We start from the raw sequence: 22,723 nt of genomic DNA on the forward strand, positions 1-22,723 counted from the left end.
TAACATATACATAATGACAACTCCAAATTTTTCTCTTTGTAAATGTAAGTATTTTCATGTATTTATACTAAAACAAAATATAATTTCGCAAAAAAATGTGAAACATGCGGCCGGGGGGCCAAATCCAGCCCACCAAAGGTTCCACTCCGGCCCTTAGGATGAATTTGTGAAATGCAAAAATTACACTAAAATATTAACAGTCCTTTTAATTCAGGTTCCACATTCAGATCAATTCAATCTCCAGTGGGTAGGACCAGTAAAATACTATCATAATAACATATAAATAATGACAACTCCAAATGTGTCTCTTAGTAAATGTAAATATTTTCATGTATTTACACTAAAACAAAGTATAATTTCGCAAAAAATATGAATAACCTGAACAAATATGAACAATCTGAAATGTCTTAAGAGAAGTACAATTTTACCAATATTGTGTCTGTTATTAAATGCTTTGTGTATTTGTAGATCCACTGTGATCTGTAAGTTATAATGTACATGTGTAAATGATAAACTGAGACAGAATATTGTTAAAATTACACTTATTTTTTCACTTTGTTCATGTTATTCACATCTTTTGAAAAGGGTAGTTTGTAGATGTAAACCTTTACATAAAGTAAATTTACTTTTTTCACTCTAAAACAGAGAAAAGTTTGGAGCTGACATTTATATATTGTTATGTTATTATTGTACTGGTCCGGCCCACTTCAGATCAGATTTAGCTGAATGTGGCCCCTGAACTAAAATGAGTTTGACACCCCTGTAATAGAGTATATTTTACACTATTTCATTCACCTCCGCTGCACTAGGGGGCGCTCCTCTGTTTTTAAACGTGCCACACTGTCCCCGCCTTTAACTCCTCCCCCCTGGTTTCCTCGTCACATTGTCCAACATGGCCGCCTCCATAGTAAGAACCTACCGACATTTATCACGGCATGGGTCCTGTATTCTCTCAAAAAGAACACATCTGTACCCAGGTTTCAGGTCTAAATTCCACAGCTCTGCTTCTGTCCACAGTGAGCTACTCTCCAGTCTACACAAACGCGGTATCCTTAAGGACTCTTTCCCGGAGGACGCGGCTCAGGACGCTCTTCCCCGGCTGCTCCAGGCTGCTCCTCAGACCGTGTACTGCGGCTTCGACCCCACAGCCGACAGCCTCCATGTAGGGAACCTGCTCGCTATTATCGGCCTGCTTCACTTCCGCGGTGCCGGGCATCATGTCCTGGCTGTACTCGGTGGGGCCACGGCGCAGATAGGTGACCCGAGTGGGAAAACGAGCGAGAGAGAACGGTTGAGCGCGCGCTCCGTGGAGACGAACACACACAGCATCCGCGAGAGCATCCACAGGGTTTTCGCCAACCACGAGCTGTACTTCCACGACGGTTCTAGACCTCTGGGCACGGTGACGGTACTGAACAACCTGAGCTGGTACAAGGACCGGGACGTGGTGGGGTTTCTGTCCGAGGCCGGCAGACACTTCAGGATGGGCACCATGCTCAGCCGGCACAGCGTCCAGTCCAGGCTGAAGAGCACAGAGGGTATGAGCCTGACCGAGTTCACCTACCAAGTGTTCCAGGCATATGACTTCTACCACCTCCACCAGATATATGGATGCAGGATTCAGCTGGGAGGCACCGACCAGCTGGGCAATTTGATGTCCGGACATGAGTTCATTCACAAGTAAATGCCACTATGCCACAGGTGTCAAACATGCGGCCCGGGGGCCAAAACTGGTCCGCCAAAGGGTCCAGTCCGGCCCGCGGGATGAATTTGTGAAATGCAAAAATTACACTGAAGATATTATTAACAACTAGAAAAGCACTCGGAGAGCGCAGACCTCCGCCAAGGCTGATCAGTGCCCCACGCCAAGGAGGTTATGTTTTTGCCAGGGTTTGTTTGTTTGTTTGTCTGTCTGTTTGTCCGTTAGTGTGCAACATAACTCAAAAAGTTATGGACAGATTTTGATGAAATTTTCTGGTCTGCGCCCCCCCCACCCCCGATCACCACCAAAATTTAATCATTTCTTCCTTATCCCATTTCCAACAAACCCTGAAAATTTCATCCAAATCTGTCCATAACTTTTTGAGTTCTGTTGCACACTAACGGACAGACAAACAAACAAACAAACAAACCCTGGCAAAAACCTAACCCCCTTGGCGGAGGTAACCAGAAGCACTCGGAGAGCGCAGACCTCCGCCAAGGCTGATCAGTGCCCCCCCCCCCCCCACGCCAAGGAGGTTATGTTTTTGCCAGGGTTTGTTTGGTTGGTTGTCTGTCTGTTTGTCCGTTAGTGTGCAACATAACCCAAAAAGTTATGGACAGATTTTGATGAAATTTTCTGGTCTGCGCCCCCCCCCCGTGGGCCCCCCCACCCCCGATCACCACCAAATTTAATCATTTCTTCCTTATCCCATTTCCAACAAACCCTGAAAATTTCATCCAAATCTGTCCATAACTTTTTGAGTTATGTTGCACACTAACGGACAGACAAACAAACCCTGGCAAAAACATAACCTCCTTGGCGGAGGTAATCAATGGTGTCAAAATCATTTTAATTCAGGTTCCACTAGGGCTGTGCAATTGATCGAAATTCAATTACGATTTCGATTATTACACGCAACGATTACAAAAATTATGTAATCAAGAAAAAACGATTATTAATTTTGAGTTGTTTAATTCACGCGCACGCAAGCTACCATGAGCTGCTCTGCCCCGCCCCCCCTCTAAGCTACAGCTGCCAGCTAGCCGGCAGGTCCACCCCAAGAGGAAAGTTGTACCTAGCTGTCTGGAAAAATAGCAGGAGAATCGCAGCAGAAGTGCTTGGTAAACAAAAAAGGCAAGTCAAATTCAATTGTATGGAATCACTTTGGGTTTGATGAAGAGCAAAAACCCATTACGTGCAAAAAGTGTTTCGTAGTTGTGTCCGCACCGACCGGTAACACAGCAAACCTTTTTAACCATCTAAAGTTTAACCACCACGACCTTTATCATAATCTTATGAAAAACTAAAACACATTAAAAAAAAACTCCGTCTACAACTGTGTCCGCAATGCAATCTTCAGTCTCCAAATCTCTTTACGCTGCAACTCCCGTATTAACCTAACTGAAACCTCACAGCTTTTTTTTTTATTGCTCCAGTTCTATGGCAAGTCTAGAGCAGTTTAATTCCAGTGCACTATTTGTTTACAAAAGGAAACATACTTGAATTTACAGTATACTTATTTGCATTCAAAGATTTTTTTGTTTCGTAATAAAGTGAACATACTTTGTTTTAATGGTGAAAAGCTTTATTTATATTTAAAGAGTATATCTTACATTGTTTTGCAAGAAAAAAATAAACAACTTTAAGGTTAACAAATAATCGTTTTTAATAATCGTGATTTCAATTGCTAAAATAATCGTGATTTTTTTTTTTTTTTTTCAATAATCGAGCAGCCCTAGGTTCCACATACAGACAGTCCAATTAGATTTGAAGTGGGTCAGACCAGTAAAATATTATCATAATAACTTATAAATAATGACAACCCTAAATTTTCTCTGTTTTTTTTGTGTAAAAAAGTCAAATTACATGAAAATACTTACAAAATGTAAATAACCTGAACAAATATGAACAAACGGATATGTCTTAAGTAAATGCAATTTTACTAATTCTGCCTGTTACTAAATGTTTTGTGCAATTGTGACGCACATGTGTAAATGATAAACTGATAAACCGAGGCTTAATATTGTTAAAATTATACTTGTTTTTCATAAGACAATTAGAGTTGTTCATGTTATTCAGATTTTTAAGGAAACTTTGTAGATGTAAACCTGATCATAATGTAATTCTACTTTTTTCACTGTTATCATCTTATTGGTCTGGCCCACTTGAAATCAAATTAGGCTGGATGTGGCCCCTGAACTAAAATGAGTTTGACACCCCTGCACTATACCTTCAGCGCCCTGGGTTCTACTAAATCACATCCAATTTTATTTATATAGCGCTAAATCATAACAAAACTTCTCTCATGACGCTTTACATACCGAGTTGGTCGAAACCAGACTCTAAGCCAGTGGTTCTCAGTCTTTTTCTGTCAGGCCCCCCTTTGGAGCACGAAAAATCTCCAAGCCCCCCTCAACTCCAACAACATTGTACCTTTGGTGCAATTCTTACTTTTATTGAAAGAAACCTCAATATCGTAAGAATACTTTTTGCTTTTCCTTGAGTAATTTGTTGTGCAAATTAAAAATAACTTAGATTTTTGATTGAACAATACAAATGAACTCAACAAGACTGCTCCCTGAGACATTATTTTTCAAAATAAAAATAGGAAATGTGTAATTATCTTACAACTATGACAATAAGGTAATTTTTTTTTTTAGAACAACAAACACATTTTGGTAACAAAGATGAATATTTTAACAATATCAGAGGCTGCAATGATTCCGTTTCCATTGCACATCTCAGAACATCAAAGTGCAAACTGTGCAAAAACAGAAACATTGCACATTTTTCTTTCCCAGTCAAATCCTTGTCCACTCTCCAAACCTAAATTCTTTGTCTAGTTCAGTGACAGATCACCATGGCAGTAGATTTGTTTGTTGTACGTCCCTAAAATGAGTCCAGGGTGTTCCAACGCTAAAACATAAGTTCCACCTGCTACATGTTCTAACCTGAAGAAAAAATAAACACCTAGGAATGATCCCATGCCCCCCCTGGCAAGCCTTCCCGCCCCCCTGGGGAGGCCCGCCCCACACTTCAAGAAACACTGCTCTAAGCCAACTCATTTTAGTTCAGGGGCCACATTCAGCTAAATTTGATCTGAAATGGGCCAGACCAGTAAAATAATAACATAATAATATATAAATAATGTCAACTCCAAACTTTTCTCTATGTTTTAGAGGGGGAAAAAAAAGTAAATTTACATTATGAAAAGGTTTACATCTACAAATTATCCTTTCAAAAGATGTGAATAACATGAACAAACTAAACAAAATAAGTGTAATTTTAACAATATTCTGCCTCAGTTGATCATTTACACATGTTCATTATAACTTACAAATCACAGTGGATCTACAAATACACAAAACATTTAGTAACAGGCAGAATCTTGTTAGAATTGTACTTACTTCTCTTAAGACATTTCAGGTTGTTCATATTTGTTCAGGTTATTCACATTTTTTTGCGAAATTATATTTTGTTTTAGTATAACTATGAAAATACTTACATTTACAAAGAGAAAAATTTGGAGTTGTCATTATTTATATGTTATTATGGTAGTATTTTACTGCTTCTGCCCACTTGAGATTGAATTGGTCTGAATGTGGAACCTGAACTAATAGGATTGTTAATATCTTACTGTAATTTTTGCATTCACAAATTCATCTAAAGGCCCAGAAGCAATTTAAAAGATTGTTCTACTGCTGTAGTGAGGCAGTAAAAATGGTGTCAAACTGTAGAAATGCAAATATTTGTTTAGATACCTTAAATAAGAAAAGTATTTGTAGCATCTTCTTAAAATGAAATATGAAGGGAATTCACAGGAGTGTGTTTGATAGTTAAGCTAATCAGAAATCTGAACAAATAGCCTAAATAAAATAGCTCATTAAGTTTTATAAAGTATCAAAATACTTTATTAATCATGATAATTAAAGAAATGACAATGGCTACTGCCACAGTACTGTGGCACAAGATATGGGTTTTTCTATTGCAGGGGTGGCCAACCCTGGTCCTGGAGAGCCACTATCCTGCATGGTTTAGATGGATCCCTCTTCCAACACACCTGATTCAAATGATAAGCCTATCATCAAGCTCTGCAGAAGCCTAATAACAGTCAGGTGTGCTGGAAGAGGGAAACATCTAACACATGCAGGATAGTGGCTCTCCAGGACCAGGGTTGGCCACCCCTGGTCTATTACCACAGAGTCAATCAAATGTTTGCATTTGTACTGTGACAATAAGCTGTAAGGACATTTTGTTGTCACAGAGCCAGTCATGGATGCTGTTCCATGAACTCATTAGCCTCTTGTTGCCACAGTACTGTGATGATATATGGCGTATAACTGGTACCCTAGCCTTTTCCTGTAACTGGATGGGTCCATGGCATGTGGGATGCTTATTGCCACAGTGGGCAGCCATGGGTCAGATGGTAGAGTGGGTCGTCCAATAACCGAAGGGTTGGCGGTTCAAATCCCATTCAGTCCATGTGCTGTTGTGTCCTTGGGCAAGACACTTCACCCTCCTTGCCTCCAGTGCTTCTACTCACACTGGTGTATGAACGTGTATGAATGTTCGGTGGTGGGTGGCGGGGCCGTAGGTGAGAATTGGTAGCCACGCTTCTGTCAGTCTGCCCCAGGGCAGCTGTGGCTACAAATGTAGTTTACCACCACCAGAGTGTGAATGTGAGAGCGAATGAATAATGGATCCTCTGTATGCGCTTTGAGTATGCGTTCATAGAAAAGCGCTATATAAATCTAATCCATCATTATTATTATTATTACTGTGGCAGCAGGGTGGCAAGTTACCAATCTACACATGATAGAATGAGGGCACTGAATTGTTCTGTGGTAATAGACAAATGAGAAACTTAGTCCCACAGTACCGTGTCATTAGACACTTTGTTAAGGAATATACATAATACATGTGCAAAAATATAGTTATGGGTTATAATTATGTGGTTATAAGCAAAAAATAATAAAATAAACTGATGTCCGTTGGTCAGCACACCCTTTATCAGAGCCAAATTAACCTTTTTTTTTTTCTTTTTTTTTTTTTTTATTTAATCCAATGTCGGGATAGAAAAGTTACAGATTATCATAAAAATGTTGAATATTGGATATGATTGGTTAATCAGGCATTTTAAGGTCCAAACATGAGATCATTTGAGTCCACTGACTAGAATAATCAAATATATGTCTACAGTAGTATTTTTCTCCTGTTGCGTCAGCACAACAGAAAAGAAATAGTACTGCTTTTTGTTTGGAAATGTTGGAAAATGTTATTTAAAATCTATCATATATTGAATCAAGTAAATATATACATAACAAACTAAACAGTGTACACTATTATTGTTCATTGGGTCATATGTCTTATTTTTCTTATAGGTTCATCGTTAGATAAAACCGTTCACAGATGTAAAACAAAAACCTATGTCAATGTTGCATGTGTAAATTCAGATTTTCTATGAAGTCAGACCAGATGCAGCCATGGGTTATACATGTTGATTCCTGTGCAGAGTCAGTGAGGAGGAGGTGTATGGTCTGACCATCCCCCTGGTGACCAGCTCTGTCGGGGACAAGCTGGGGAAGACCGCTGGCAATGCAGTGTGGCTCAACAGGGATAAGACGTCTCCTTTTGAACTCTACCAGTTCTTCGTCAGACAGCCAGATGCATGTATAGAAAGGTATGTAATGCTCATCACATAATATAGGAGTTCTCCACATATTTTCTCTACTGTCACCATTCAGTAACTTATATATCAGCTGATCCATTCAATACTTGTATTTGGTGTTGTATGAAGCACCGTCTGTTTTATTTACCAAGCTAGAAATTACAGAACAAACAATAGTTGATTATTGAAGGCAGATAGTACAATTGTTTGGCACAGGAAATGGCTGAAATGTGATTAATAAGCCAGTATCAGGCCTATGTGTGTTATGCATTATGTATGTTTAAAACTACCTATCTTTAACTTTATTAGAAACCAGATAACTCATAAATCATGTACATCAAACTCAAAGTAATTAAACAGTAAATGTAGAGCTTAACAATTGAAACTAGCTTTAAAAAAATATATAGTTAGGATGTATTTATGGTAGTTTTTCAAATTTAGAAGCTTAATATTCGCTGTTGGTTGCTGTAAGTGCTCATTTCTGCAGATACCAATATCAGTAAAGGGTCATAATGGTCAATATCACAAATAGCCAACTTTTGTCAAGGGGATTTCCAATCTTCACACCATATCTGTGTGGTTGAACAACTGAACGCTTGCTAAAAAAAGTGCATGTAGTCTGTAGGATGGAGGCATTTAATGTGTTGGACTTCTCAGGTACTTGAAGCTGTTTACCTTCCTGCCTCTGGCGGAGGTGGAGAGGCTGATGGAGCAGCAAAGGGAGGATCCAGGAAAACGCCTCGCACATAAACGGCTGGCTGCAGAGGTGACAAAACTGGTGCATGGAAAGGAGGGCCTCGAGAGCGCGAAAAGGTACGCAGGAATTTGCTGTAAAGTGCAGGGTACTTGTGCACACCGCAAAAATATAGAAATCTCACCAAGATAATTTTCACTTGTTCCATTGGCAGATTTTTTTTTTTTTTTTTTTTGCTTGAATTAAGCAAAAAAATCTGCCAATGGAACAACTGAAAATTATATTGGTAAGATTTCTTGAATAACATTTTCAAGATCTATTGTCCAAAATAAGTTTTTATATCTCACTTACAAGTTACTCTTCAGGTGATTATGTCTTATTTTAAGTGTGATGAGATATTATGACTAGAAATGAGAAAAATACACTTGGTAAGATATGGATTTTTGTAGTGCAGGTCTTGAAAGTCTTAAAAAGTATGGAATTTTGATATGCTGTTTTCCAGACCTTGAATAGTTTGGAAAAAAGTCTTAATGAAACACGGAGAAAAGTTTCTCTCGTGATGAATTTTAGAGTATACTCAAAGGCAGATATGAGGAAAGCATATCAAAAAACTTAAAACTATGATGTCACTAACCAGTCGGTACTGGAAGGATTCTAGTGAAACTTGTTTGTGTGATATCCATGCACTTTTGTGATTTTCATATGTTTTGAAAATGTTTCTGTCAGTAAAACATAATTTACTGCGGATTACACATTCATTCATTCATTCACACATTTATTAAAATTAACTTATCTACTAGACACAACTAGTACAATCGCAACCAAAAAAGTAGGCACGCAAGTATAAAAGTACATGAAGTCAAGGTCTTGGGGAAAAATAGCAGTTTTGAAAAAGTCTGGAATTGTTATTTGGATAAAGAGCAAACACCCTGTTAATAGCTTTGTTCAGTGAAGACATGAATAATTATATTTGATTGGCTAAGAACATTGTGTTTGTCGGTGCTTAAATCCAATCACGTAATGACCAATTTATGTAGAAAACTAGGAAATTTCAGAGTTCACATACTTTTACAAACATTGACACTTAGTTACACAAATTGAGAATCATTGGATATAGACGAAAGTTAGTAAAAAAGTTAAAAACATAATTCTAGCTTTTCAAGGTCTTGGGGATAAAAATAGCAGTTTTGAAAAAGTCTGGAATTTTTATTTGGATAAAGAGCAAGCACCCTGAAAGCGCAACTCCACCTTCATTCTGAGCCCAACTCCACCCACTGCATGATTCTGAAAAGCGCTCAAGGGGGTGAGAGGCGGTGAGATGTGGATGTGTGTGTGACAGGAGTTCAGTGACTTCTCCAGGCCAGAGTCACAAGACGCCTATGCAAAAAAACACTTTAAAGTCAGAAAGTCCTGCTCCTTCCAACTATAAACCATCAGGACCTCATTTCATGTATTGATCATGTTGTAATTATGCATCATTTAGACACAAGGTAAAAGAGAAAACTCTGTAAAAGACAATTTTACGAGACAATAACGTAAGTTTGTTTTGAAACTGCTGATGTATCAAACTGAAAATACATAAAGGGAAAGACTACACACCCCGAAGTTGCGTAACTTTCTCTTCACAGTCTGTTTGTAGCTGCTGAAGATGTCTGTGCAGATTCAATACGACCAGAATTACAGCCATTTTCATCTCTTTTGATACTTTTCCACTTCACTCTTGAAGAATGAGGTGAAATATGCCAAGGTAACGGCCGTTTAAATGTTGATGTGTGTTTATGTAAGATGGCTCCAGAGATATGCAGATCACTGAGCCTTTTCACACTAAACCAGATGTTATTTGACTATTAGTACTACAAACTCAGATTTTTTAACTTGTAAAATGGCTAAAATTTGCTTTGCTACTGTCACTGTAAAAAGGTGGGTTCTATGAGCTATATGTGTTGTGTTATCGGCTAAAATTTGCTTAGAGGTCTTATTTATGTCTTTGTGCATAAGAAATCAATATAAGTGAATCCCCAAAGGAACTTTGTGTTGGTAAATGCAAGTTATGCAAATTTACAGCATTTCAGTTCTGTTGCAACATGTTGATGGTCATATGAACTATGTTTTCAGGTCAAAAATGTCCAATTTCATCACAATTAATGCTATATTTTCATGTCACAAATGGCCAAGTTATATTTTAACTGAATTTACCTGAGAAACAAATATTCTATTCTTTTAGTTTCCCCAATTTTTCTTACAAGATTCCATCCTACATATCACATGTATTTTTACAGGTTCAATTTGGAGTATGGTGCTGATCCATCCTGCTTATGTTACGCCAATACATACATTAAGAATGTCACACGTCACTTTTTAAATCAACAGTTTTCTAATAATGAGCATTTTTATAAATAAATAACAATTCTATATTGTTATTTACTCTTTAGTATGATGATAAACTATACAATAAATAATTCTGATCCTAGTTTTTGCACAGGGATCATTTGTGGAAACGTTGACATGGCTGCCGAGCATCAGTATGATGGGATCTGGAACAACCATGTCACATCCGTCCACTGCCACATTTTGTGTTTTTGTGTCAGCTGTTATTGTTTTAGATCCACAATACTAACATTTATGAATAAGAGGAGAATTAACAATAGTAAGTCTATAAGTTTATTACTAATAAAGTACTGGTACTGACCAGATCATCATGGGTAATGTCACGTCCGTCCACCAGCAAAAGTTTTCACATACACGTGCTATTCAAAATCCAATATTCCTGAAAATATGGCTTCCACTGTCAAATAATGTCAGTAGTCTGTGCACAAATGTATTAGCATTATTTCAACACAGTTCTATGCATTTCTTATAACTTTTTTTTTTGACAAAAATGGCCACTCATTTGACCCTCTAAGTAAATTTTAGCCGAAAACTGTATTTTAACAAACATCCTATGCATAATCAATAGCATGACTGCAACTGGATCCAAAAATTGTCCTCCTCCATTGACGAAAAGAAGGTTCCACTGGGCTCCCAAGAAATAGGAGAACCTCACCTTTCTATATTGCGTTGCCTCCAAAAAAAAAAAAAAAAAAATCAATCTATATTTAGAATACACAACCTTTACAGCTTTTTCCAGTGGAACTCTAAAACCTTGAAGTGTTTTTCAAACCCACTGCACTCCCTGGCAATAACAACTCACAGAACCACAACCTTGATCAGCAGCACCACTTTTGTTTATATGTCGCTTTGGATTTTTAACACATTACTCCACATCCAAATTACTAACACTAATGCATACTAAATAATTGAAGCAGTGGCTTTTTACAACAGCCTCTGATAATTGATTTTGATCACTGATTTTTTTTTTCCTATTAAATTTTCTTTAATATTTTGTTCATGATGTATAGACACCCAAATCACTGACCCTAGATCAGCATCAGCCAAAGCTCTGCATCATTTTTACACAGGAAGCGGCATGTTTTCACCATGCCACAACCATTCATTCAGATTTGTATAATTTTAACATCAGTATTAATGTATTTCATCACAACAGTTATATAATACTGGGTTTTCCCAACCATTCGCAGTCCTGGCACCCATTGCATTTGAGGTACCGCCTTTGCCAGATTCAAGATTCTTTATTGTCATTCAACAGAATGAAATTCTAATTGACAGGATCATTAATGAAGCAGACATTTAAAAAGAACCACACGTTTAAATAGAAAAACATGCAATTTTTAAAATAGGAAAACAATAAAAGCAGAGTGCAGATAATAATAATAATAAATAAATGGACATAGAAGGGGAGGAGAAAGTGACTGGAAGACACTGTATTGTAATAAAACTGGCACTGCGTCATTATATTGCGCATCAAGGAAGGGCGGTGGGGTGAGTTATTGCTCAGTTGTGGTTTGAGTTGAACAGTCTTATGGTGAAATCAATGGAAAATCAAATCAATCTTAAACAAATCTTATAATCCTTGGGTGTTTTGTACCTATTATCTTGCTTTTCTAAATGTGTGACATTGCTGAAAAAGGTATGTTTTTCTTGCGAGATCATCTCAAATATCACCTATGCATTTAAAAATGCTAGAATATAAACAACATCTAAGCCATCTGAAAACTTAGGAAAACCCTTTAGTCAGCTCCAAAAATAGGTTTTCGTGTGGACTACTTCAATTCTAGGAGATTTACACATGTCTTATGGATTTTTTTCAACAACTTTTTCCATTGTAGGGAAAACTTGTCATCTAACCAGTGTTCCCGCAGGGTCGTAAAAAGTCTTAAAAAACTTGAATTTACAAATCTGCATTTAATACCTTAAAAAAGTCTTTAAAAGGTATTCAATTTGATATGGTAGGTCTTAAGTTATGTTGCTATAAACATGTTAGCTGTATTGTGTTTAAATGTGTCTGTTAAATGTCCAAGCTGCAAAGAAAGTAACATTAGTCGACTCAGTTCCACCCGTTCCAACCCAACAATTTATATTGAAATTAGGAACCAATTGTTGCTAACTTTGCAGCCCACGGTGAGGAATGATCACAGAAGATTCAGTTCTGTTTACAGTATGTTTGTAATATTCAGGCTCTGCTGATATAAGTAAATACATTTTCCTAAATTGAAGGACTGGTGAATTTTTGTTAGTTTGGCTGTGAAATGGGCAGTAAATTTTGTTCTAAGTAGTCTTGCAAAGGTCTTAAAAAGTCTTAAAGTCAACTTGCACAACCCTGTAGGAACCCTGTCTAACATACAGCTGTTAAATCGAATTAATTGCTCCTTTAGAATCAATCTGTTTGTGTCGTTGCAGATGCACTGATGCGCTGTACCACAGCAGTGTCCAGGCTTTGGAGGAAATGAGTGATGAGGAGTTGCAGGAGCTCTTCAGGGAGGCCCCCTTCCATGAGCTGCTGTTGGAGCCCGGAACCACTGTGATAGACGCCTGCCGTAAAATCAACGCCATCCCAGAAGGGCCCAGAGGGTGAGCACAACAGACCGGCTTTTGTAAAGCACGAACATCCACAGAGAATACAAGCAAAATTATATTAAAAAAACGTCAGTAACACACAGCCTCATCACTACCCTTTTGAGGTGCTTTAAATGACTATTTCCATTTCTATACTTGTATTCCATTACATCTCAGAGGAAAATATACTTTTCACCCCACATCATTGTTTTACTACTTTATTTACTTCTTTTGATTACAATTTCTCAACCTCTCCCCCATGCATTTCCAAATATTTGTGATAACCTGAAAGGTTAATGATTGTTTAATGATTGTTTAATGATTTGAGTAAACTCCTGCGTTTTAGAGAAAACATACCCTTCAAACAGCCTCTCGGATTAGCTGCACAGCTCTACCTGCAGTGTTGTACAGCTGAAAATGTTCATAAACAATTGGCTTTTTAGAGATGCATGGTTCTGGACAGGAGTGTTACAAACATGTGATGCATTGTAGGGATGTAACGGTACTTGGGAAAACCGTGTACCGTTCAGTCCGCCCTGTATGGGACAATCTACTCTTATGGACTGCGGGATTTCGGTTTGATTAATTTTTCTCTCTCTCTTTTGCTCACTCGACATGCATGTGAGCATGAGGCATGGGGAAGCCCCACCCCTCTGTGAGAGTCAATGGACAGGGACATGACTTTAGACTCAACACACAGTCTTGCACAGATCCACCACTTCACCAACACCAGCACCCACCCGTACCCACATACATTAGACCTGCATCCGACACAACCCGCGATTAAACACTTTGTCTACACAGTAACTCACTTTTAAGTTCTCGCGGGTTCCCGACCTGATGCTGTGACATGCTGTAATAAGGAAAAGCGTACGGTAGATAACCGTGGCGTTTTTATACCGCTGTTTTTTTTTAAATCCCTCTGCAGACCAGGGGTTTATTTATTTTTAAAAAAGCCCCCCTTGGGCCCTATGTGTGTGTGTGCCTGTTTTATACGACTGTATACAAGTAGTCAAGGAATTAGAAAGACTTCTACTGTTCAGTACAGAAAATGTTATTTTATTCAGTACAGTGATATAATTTGTTCCTACTGTAAAATTCAGTTTTTGCTGACAAGCAAAATAAAAATATATTTTTGGGAGAAAAAAAACTGTTGTCTTTACACACAAAACACTCACCGAAACCGAACTGAAACTGTGGCCCAAAAACCGAGGTACGGACCAAACCATGGGATACGTGTACTGTTGCACCCCTAATACATTACTGTAGATTAAACTAGTACAATGGGCTCAACCTTAAAAATGTGCATCAGTAAAATGGAATATAAACCTTAATGCAGAAGCAAAGTGAATGGTGGGTAATAATAATGTTGTATTTAATAGTAAAATACTGACAGAGACCATTTTACAGCCCATTGCTTACTTTTACTTTTTATCCTTTTGGATGCATTTTGCTGATAACATTCGACTGAACTGTTATTTGTAATGGAATATATTTAGTACTTTTAATAAAGAATCTGAATGTTTCTTCCACCGTCACTAACTCTCCAGTAGTCAGCGCCATAGCCCGTGTTGAATGTACTAGTAGAGCCGTGAACCGTCACCGATCTCACCTTTTGTTTCAGTTACTATTCACCTGTCAGTGATTGTCAATGCATCTTTAAGTATCGATCCCCAGTTTTTTGTATAATTGCAAATGGCTTATTTTTCATCAGTTAATAAAACAGTCAGGTAAATATAATCTCCATTTTATTTAGAAAATACTTGTTTCCATGTCTACATCAAATGCGAAGTCTATAATATGAAAAGATGCCTCTTGTCTGAGTGAGCCACCCTAGTATAAACATTACAAACAGAGAACATATATTATATAATTTTTCAGTGAATTATAAGTAAAAGTATGACCCCCGGTATTGGGACCTAACCCCAAATGGACACATATATCATTGTCACACCTTGAATACATATGATATAGTGTTAGCACGTTTTATTTTGGCTAGAATTTGCATCATGTCTATCTGTAATTTTAGTCTGATTGATGACATTATGATGACTTCGAGTGTTTATGATAGTCTTCAGCTATCCAGCACAATTCCCAAACTATTTAACTAGGTTCATATCTACTCAAATTGCAAATTTTAACTGAATTTTCAGAAAATTTTCAGAAGAAAATGCTAATTTCTGTGCGTTTTTCTCCATTCCTGTAATGCTACTATTAAGACCTGTTTGTCCATCACTATCTCAGTTATAGGTTTTCTGCTACATGTAGTCTTTTGTACAATAATATGCCCTCTGAGCTGTTAATTAAAGAGATGGCGGATGTAAGAAATACCTGTCGGTGGCATGAGCTTTGCCCTCTGAACCGCTGGTAGACATCTGACGCTTCTTCCTCATATAACGTTTCAGACTTTTCCGCAGTTTGTCAAACCCTTTGTCTGACATTTGTCTTCACAGCTCGTTGTACCTGGTGGTGTTTGGTTGCCATTTGCAGCTAAAATGGCATTTCTGTTTACTTTTTTAATTAATTCAGTGAAAATTTCAATCTCCTTGTTAATCCATACTTCGAGCAAATAATTATTTAGCTAAATCTGTTTGCAGTGCACTTATTTGCATTTACTTTTCCACCACTCCCAAGCAAAACAGTTTTTATTCTGTATGTCAAAGTTGACTGGGTTTCCATCCAAATGCAAATAAAAGCAGCTGGATTGAAGTGTGTCCATGTAAACTAAACTCTGTTTTTGTTGCCGTTTGCACGCAGGTATCGGATGGTTTCAGAGGGAGCCGTGCACATCAACCACAGGCGGACCGACAACCCAGAGAAAGTTCTAATCCCTAAAGTCCACATTCTATCTAACGGCCTCTCCTTGCTTAGAGTGGGCAAGAAAAACTTCTACATCATCAAGTGGCTCAGCCTCTGAGGCCTTGTGCTCTCCCAAGGGACCAGTTTACTATGAACGACTGAGTAGGAAGGTAGGGTCACTGAGGACGCATGGATGGACTGACAATTTGGAAAATATTCAGTTTTGCCATTGTTTAAGCTATAACCTTCTTTTGTAAATATGTATATGTACAGATGTGACATTTATGTAAAGCTATGGTATTAAAAGCATTTCTTATGAGAGTGGTTTCCTGCTGACTTTGTGCTGCCTCAGTGGCTGTGTAAAGGTACCACTAGGGGGCAGCATCATCCCAGTCACAATGGTATTACTGCTGGCAGCCACAGCTGCCTCATAGCCTGCTGTGACCCCATAGGTAAATAATTGCCTTCAGTAAAAGTAAATTGCATCATTTTTTGCAAACAATTTGTGGTTCTATTTAAAGAGAATTACCAGTATGTTTGTTTCAATTCAATACAGATGCATTTTTCTTGGAGTGGTTGTCATTTTTTTGTGCTGCTAGTGGGAGGTGTAAACTGCAACAGACAAAAGGAATTAAGATTTTAGATAAATTGTAAAACAGGTAAACCCGTCTTGGAGTTTACTTTAACATTACATACATTTTATTTTCTCATTAAGAAAATATTTTCTGTGACTGCTTGTAAAGTCTTACCTTTGAGAACAAGGATTTTGTCTGAGGTGTAAATAATTATTTTCTTACTGGCCATATTGCACACTTGTCTTTAATTGTTTGTCGTGTATTTGACATACACTGTTTTGGGTTCACAAATTAACATATTTAAAATATATATTTTGTCTTTTTAGATCTTGTTTATTATTTTTTTCATGGATTGGTGTGCATTGCTTAAATTACACCATTTCAGATCAGTGTCTGAAAAGCATATTTTCCAGACTTTTTTGTTTAATATGATAAAGATTAAATTTCTTCCTCCTTGATGAGGGACATCACCTCAAAATAAAAAGGGTTCACAATTCTTTCTGTACATCCTCAGAGGTATCAGGTTTTTAACAGTCTGAATGGTTTGGGTGTAATGGAAAGGTTTGTGAATACACTTGTATTCTGATGGTTCTGAGATTGTGTGAATTTAAAGGATATATTTCACTATTAATTTAAGTATTAAAATGAAGGAATATATATCGGGCAATATTTTAACAAGATACCAGCTGTTACATCCATTTACAATTATATTTTGTTGGTTAGAATAGGAAGCATATCTTAAAAAAAAAAAAAAAAATCAAGTTGTTACTTTAAAATTAAAAATTAAACTACGCTTGTTGAGAACCTTTATGGGGGGGAAAAAAATTAGTGTTATTATTTTAACGTGTTTGAGCAGTTCTAATTTGACAGAAACGTCGTAAAAACGTAGAAGTTTCGCAAACAGCCAGGTCCGCTTTAAGAGAAGTGGGCGGGCTTAAGCGGCTCGACCAATCAGCTGCCTCTTTTGTATTTAAATAGCTCTGTGTGTCAATCATTTTTTTTCCTCTCCCTTCTCAATCCCAAGTACATCTCTCAATCGCCATATTGGGTACTGAGAAGGTTTGTCTGCAGTTTTCGCTCACTTACAGGACGAAATTTGACAGAGCGGCTTCGGTGTTCGTCCTCTGCTTTTGTTTTGATGGTCGGCGGAGACTACTTTGGGCTTGAAAACAGCGCGTGCCTTCCCGTTTCCAGCCTGACGTCTGCATGGCATCAGCCGTTTGACGCTTGTTTTGGATATTATTGCGCTGCGTTCAGGAGATACCCGTTGTTTTTAAGCTGTGTGTTTTTCTTGTAAAGAGAAGAAAAGAAATTAAAAAAAAAAAAAAAAATTGGACACCCTCGGCCCGATTGAATTTTTTTTTTTCTTTTCTTTCTTGGGGGGGAAAATGTCAGATGTTCGACTCTCAAACGGGAGCCCGACGTTGGAGCGGACGGACTCCCGAGTACCGGATCACCCGAAACCATCAGCCTGCAGAAGCCTGTTTGGCTCGGTGGATCACGAAGAGTTAAAGAGGGATTTAAAGGGACATTTGCGGGAGATGGAAGCAGATGCCTCCGCCAAGTGGGGCTTCGACTTCGCCAATCACACGCCGCTTTCCAACGGTAGGCTGAAGTGGGAATTAGTGGATTGTAGAGAAGTCCCGGATTTTTACAGCAGACCGCAAAAGCAGCACAACAACAGGGAGAAGGGCGTCTGCTCCACTGGGAATAACAATGTGGATTTAAATGGGAATCATAACTGTGTGGTGGTGGCTCCGAATGAAGACGGCGTCAGGTCGGATGGGCAGATGGAGTGCACGGAGCAGTGTACGGGGATGAGGAAAAGACCTGCATGTCACGGTACTTCCAACAAAATGATCAGTGTGTTTTCAGCCGAGTGTGAAACAGGTCCACAGGCTTATGTGTGCAACAGTGATGGCATTTGGCTTCAGCTGGTTTAACAATGCACTCTGTTTTATTTTGCATTTTAATACACTTTGCAGATCTTAAACGCATCACTTCATTTCAACTTTTTTTTTTTTTAAACTTTTTTTTTTTTTTTTTTTTTTTTTTTTTTGCAGACCCCACGGCCCAAAATAAGAGGTCACACACCAGCTCAGATGAAGTTAGTTGTCCGAGCCTGAGCCACTCTGCAGAGCACACACCCAGAAAGACCAGTCCCAAGAGACAAACGTGAAGAACATAAAAATGGTAAGAATGGTGCAACTTGATCTTGTTATTTTTAATGATTTTCTTACGCAGTTTGTTGTCCATGAGCGTCAGTTTACAACGCTTTATTTCCATGTTAAAAGTCGAACGTGTCAGGTAACTGAATAATCGAGTCAGGTTAAAACAATGCATTTATGTTATTTATTCTATATATACATATCTGTGTGTGTGAGCATGTGAAGGGCGTTGTCAGGCTTCCCCATTCATTTACTGCTTGTAGTATTACAGTAGAGACAGAAGTAGGTAAAAAAAAAAAAAAAAAAAAAGTTGGTGATCTGGCTTAAACAGTTTTTTTGTTGTTTTTTTTTACGCACAAAAACACACTTCTATGCCTTTTGCCATCCATGCAATAGGAGCTGGGAGAAAGCTACAGTACTGTGGCTGCACATTTACACCTTTTACTACAACCGCTGCCACAGCTAGACTGAGTTTCCGACTAAACTGTAAACAACAAGTGCTGGAGAACAGTGTAGTAGTAACACGTCAGCAGCCACTGCCCTCAGTGCAGAGCAGAGCAGGGACGGGAAGGGGCTGGTCTGTGTCTGCTGCATGCACTAATGTTACAACACACAGCTGTCTACGCCGGTGTCAAGTGAGGAGAGCAGTCTTGCAGGTCTGGAATAAAAGTGTGGAAGCAAGCATGCAAAGTGCATAGTCCTGCAGACCCTGCACTTTAACAGAATCTAGTTTTTCTATCTGTTGTCCCGGTTATTAATTTATGTGTGCATGCATAAGTGGTGCAGAATGAAAAAAGATGGTGTTTCTGAGGGAAGAAAAAAAACCAAATGATGGTTTTCTGCAGGGAAATGTGTGTATTAAGTTTAGAGATAGTGTTTTTGCCACATAGAAGTGAAAAAATAAAGTATTATTAGTATCTGTAGCTCATAAGACTATAAAAAATATGCATGTGATCATACCTTCTGCAGAGTAAATCCAGTTCGTGCATTAATTAAGTAGATGGAGACTATTTCCTGTGTGATTTTCAGTGTATTTTCATTTCCCACTTCATTGTCCTGGTGCTTTTGAGGTTTCACCTACTTGCCTTAATGGCAGAGAATATACAGACTCCTATATTAATATGTCCCTAAATGTAAACTGTGCACAAATACGCTCTCTATTTCCAGGATATTGCTGAAGTTTTCTGCAATTTAATAAATGGAACTCCACCTGAAATGTTTGTTTCAACCCTGCAATCTTTAATATTTTTTTTTTTATCATTTGATTTATTCCACAGAGCTGAAGATGTATTTCCCCTTTAACATGGGAAAACTCAGTGTTGGCCGATTTGGAGGAGGAACTACACAGCATCAGAAACATATCAACTCTCCTGAAGACGGGGGAGGACGCTGTTGAAGCACTGAATAGAAACACTAAAGTTGTGGCACTCAATTAAAGTTACTGCCTCTAAAAGCAGTCAATGTAGCAGTGTGCAATTAGGTTTGATTTCCTTTTTTGCTCCTTTTTTACTACCTGTGTGTAAATAAATATATATATAATATTATATTTCTCTCCATATGTAGCACATAAAAACATTATGATTTGAAAACAAATCCTTTATGTAAAAGGTGTGAATTTTGATTTGACTTGAAGAATTGCAGTGTAGTTTGATAAATGTTTCCAAAATGCTGTTCTGTTTTTTTTTTTTTTTTGTTATTTTATTTTCTGAAAGGCAGTGTGACTTTGACACAGTCCCTAATTGCTACATTTAAAAAAAAAAAAAGAAAAAATCATGGCTCCTCACAGTTTCTTAACAGTGTATCTTCACTCCGTCATCTTCCTAAGTCAGCGGTGAAGAACGGTACAAATGTAGCTCGTCTTTTTTTTTTTTTCTTCCTCTGGTCATTGTAGTTTCACCAAGTGCAGGTTCTCAGATTAGATCTGTTTCCCCAGGAAATTAAAACAAGAAAAAAGTAATACTTCTATTAGTGTTTTACTCAAATCATCCAATATTTATTTACTGAGGTGCTTTAGCATCAGTTGAATTCTGGAATATTATCTTTTTTTTTTTTTTTTTTTTCCTCTGGAGTTTTGAGGTACTCAGATATTGAAGGACAAAGACCATACAAACTGCACAGGGTGTGTTGTAAAGTCATCCTCTCCTTGACTGTATTCAAAGCCTTAATGCTCTTCACAGAGAGGTTTGTCTGAAATGGGCTGAATGTCCTACAATACCAAATACATGGTTGCTTCAGTATGGTTACCAGCGCTGCTGGTGCTCGACTTCACATTGTATTACTTTGTGATAACCTAGAATTAAATTTCCATTTTGTGTTTTCTATTTTTTTTTTGTTTTTTTTTCTCACCAATGTTGTTAGCCTGCTGATGGTGCAAATGTAAGCATCCAAAAGCTTCCCTTTTATTTGTGTTAAGTATGGTTTATATTCGAAGAGACCAGCGTACACCTGAATGGAGAGAAAATGGTTTGTGTCTAAAGTGCAGTCACCATGCCTGTGTATTTGTGTAAATCTTTGCAATGTACCTATGTACATAATTTTGTAAAAACACTGAGAAATTATACTAACTTATTTATGTCAAGCTTTTTTATGTAGAATAAAAAATGGGGTTTTGATTACGGTTATCCAAAGTGGCATTTACTTTATTATAATTGTCTTATTTTGTAAAAGCATATTTTTGGTAGTTTTTTTTTCTTGTAAGGTTGCAAACTGAGCCTGATAAAATATTTGATGTGCATTTTGTAATGTGTGGTTATAAAATGTGTTGCAATCAATTAAAAGAGAAAATTAAATTTATCTGACTTGTGAATGTATTTTACACTTCACATCTCACACACACACCACATACACACTTAGGCTTGGTTTTGATTTAAAATTAATGTAAGACTAAAAATAATTGCAGAGACAAATTATATAAAAATCTGAAATTATTATATGCATTTAAAAGACACATACTGTAGTGTAGTGCAGAGTGTTTGCTGCAGCATTTCCGTCCATCGAGGCAGACCGGTTCAATGCAGTGACACTCCCAATATGAATTCAGCACTTTTGAGCAGGCTGATGATTGACACTTTTTTCATCCAATCAGATGGAGAGTGAGGAAAGCAGACCACTTGTTGCAGCCAGTAACATTCAGTAACTTATCATGGGAATGGCTTTCATGAGGGAAAAAATGAAAGTCCTTTGAGCTCAGGATACAATCCTCAGCTGCAAGGTAAATGCTGCAACACAAATATTTTTTTTACATTTTTTTTTCACAGTTTTCTTGTTCTTTGCAGCATCTTTTATTCCTCTGTGACTGTGTGTGTGTGTTTAAGTGTGTGTGTAGGAAAGTGTAAGTGTGTCTTGTGTGGTTTGCTTTAAACTGAATTTTAGTTTTCTGTTTAAAATGATGATTAAATAATGCTGACACATGTAAGGATTAATATTTATATTTTATAGTAATTAATGAAAAAAAAATGTCAGGGTAAAATACTCAATGTTAAAACTTTAGGTGACTTACACTTTGAAAATGTAATTTCCTAGAAAAAAAATATGTGTTGTATGTTTTATATTTTAAAATCATTAAATATAATTTTAGATTCAGTTTTTATATTATGCCCTGGTAGGAAAAAAACAACTCATCCTTGCAGTCAGCTTACTCCTAGAAAACAAACTTTTTTTAAAAAATCTTTTTCCTCTTGTTATTTTGGATGTTGCACAACTACAACTCTTAAACCCATGCTCTGGTGCTTTTACACCTGTGGTTGCTGCACCACACGTGTGTCAGTGTCTGTCTGCGGTCTGTCATGGCACATCTTCTGCTCTAAAACCCTTTTTTCATGCTCACCCTGCACACATCTCCTTGCTTCCTCCTTGTTCCACTGACGCAGGCAGACACCTGCAGCAGCAGCAGCAGCAGCAGCAGTAGCTCTGTTCAGCCGGGTGGGGTGAGGGGCTGTGCTGGATGTGTGTGTGAGAGAGAGAGAGAATGGAGGGGAGGGGAGGGGTCCGGTCCTGAAGTGTGCAGGTGGATAACCTCAGCTCAGCCGTCCACCCCCACTCTGAGCCCAGCCCATTGTCCAAGTGTGTGGGCCTTTGTGTGGAGAGCCATTGTGAGGGGCCAGGGCCGACCACTGTTGTGTCTGGGGCTTCTCTGCTCAGACAAAGGGCCCGTCTACAAGCCTC

At 37.9% G+C, this 22,723-nt stretch overlaps 2 protein-coding genes across 2 annotated transcripts; both read left to right on the forward strand.

Annotated features, from left to right (window-relative positions):
• The first annotated feature begins 892 nt into the window (after positions 1 to 892).
• On the forward strand, positions 893 to 16,135 carry yars2 (tyrosyl-tRNA synthetase 2, mitochondrial). The gene is made up of 5 exons (XM_030136302.1): positions 893 to 1,680; positions 7,215 to 7,382; positions 8,028 to 8,183; positions 12,862 to 13,032; positions 15,775 to 16,135. Exons 1-5 carry the CDS (start codon positions 893 to 895, stop codon positions 15,932 to 15,934), a joined length of 1,443 nt encoding a protein of 480 aa, XP_029992162.1. The 3' UTR covers positions 15,935 to 16,135.
• A 1,250-nt stretch (positions 16,136 to 17,385) lies between these two features.
• On the forward strand, positions 17,386 to 21,352 carry cdkn1bb (cyclin dependent kinase inhibitor 1Bb). Its single transcript, XM_030136309.1, has 3 exons — positions 17,386 to 18,233; positions 18,455 to 18,584; positions 19,837 to 21,352. The coding sequence occupies exons 1-2, from the start codon at positions 17,780 to 17,782 to the stop codon at positions 18,568 to 18,570; spliced, it is 570 nt and encodes a 189-aa protein (XP_029992169.1). The 5' UTR covers positions 17,386 to 17,779; the 3' UTR covers positions 18,571 to 18,584; positions 19,837 to 21,352.
• Positions 21,353 to 22,723: the final 1,371 nt, after the last annotated feature.

Source organism: Sphaeramia orbicularis, chromosome 6 (assembly GCF_902148855.1).
Source record: "Sphaeramia orbicularis chromosome 6, fSphaOr1.1, whole genome shotgun sequence".
Classification (NCBI taxonomy): domain Eukaryota; kingdom Metazoa; phylum Chordata; class Actinopteri; order Kurtiformes; family Apogonidae; genus Sphaeramia; species Sphaeramia orbicularis.

Bases quoted from the DNA above. Each gene is read 5' to 3' on its own strand.
- yars2 (XM_030136302.1), top strand. From the start codon at position 893: ATGGCCGCCTCCATAGTAAGAACCTACCGACATTTATCACGGCATGGG. The intron at 7,383-8,027 runs GTATGTAATGCT...TGGACTTCTCAG, and splicing joins CCAGATGCATGTATAGAAAG to GTACTTGAAGCTGTTTACCT. The intron at 13,033-15,774 runs GTGAGCACAACA...GTTTGCACGCAG, and splicing joins ATCCCAGAAGGGCCCAGAGG to GTATCGGATGGTTTCAGAGG.
- cdkn1bb (XM_030136309.1), top strand. From the start codon at position 17,780: ATGTCAGATGTTCGACTCTCAAACGGGAGCCCGACGTTGGAGCGGACG. The intron at 18,234-18,454 runs GTACTTCCAACA...TTTTTTTTGCAG, and splicing joins GAAAAGACCTGCATGTCACG to ACCCCACGGCCCAAAATAAG.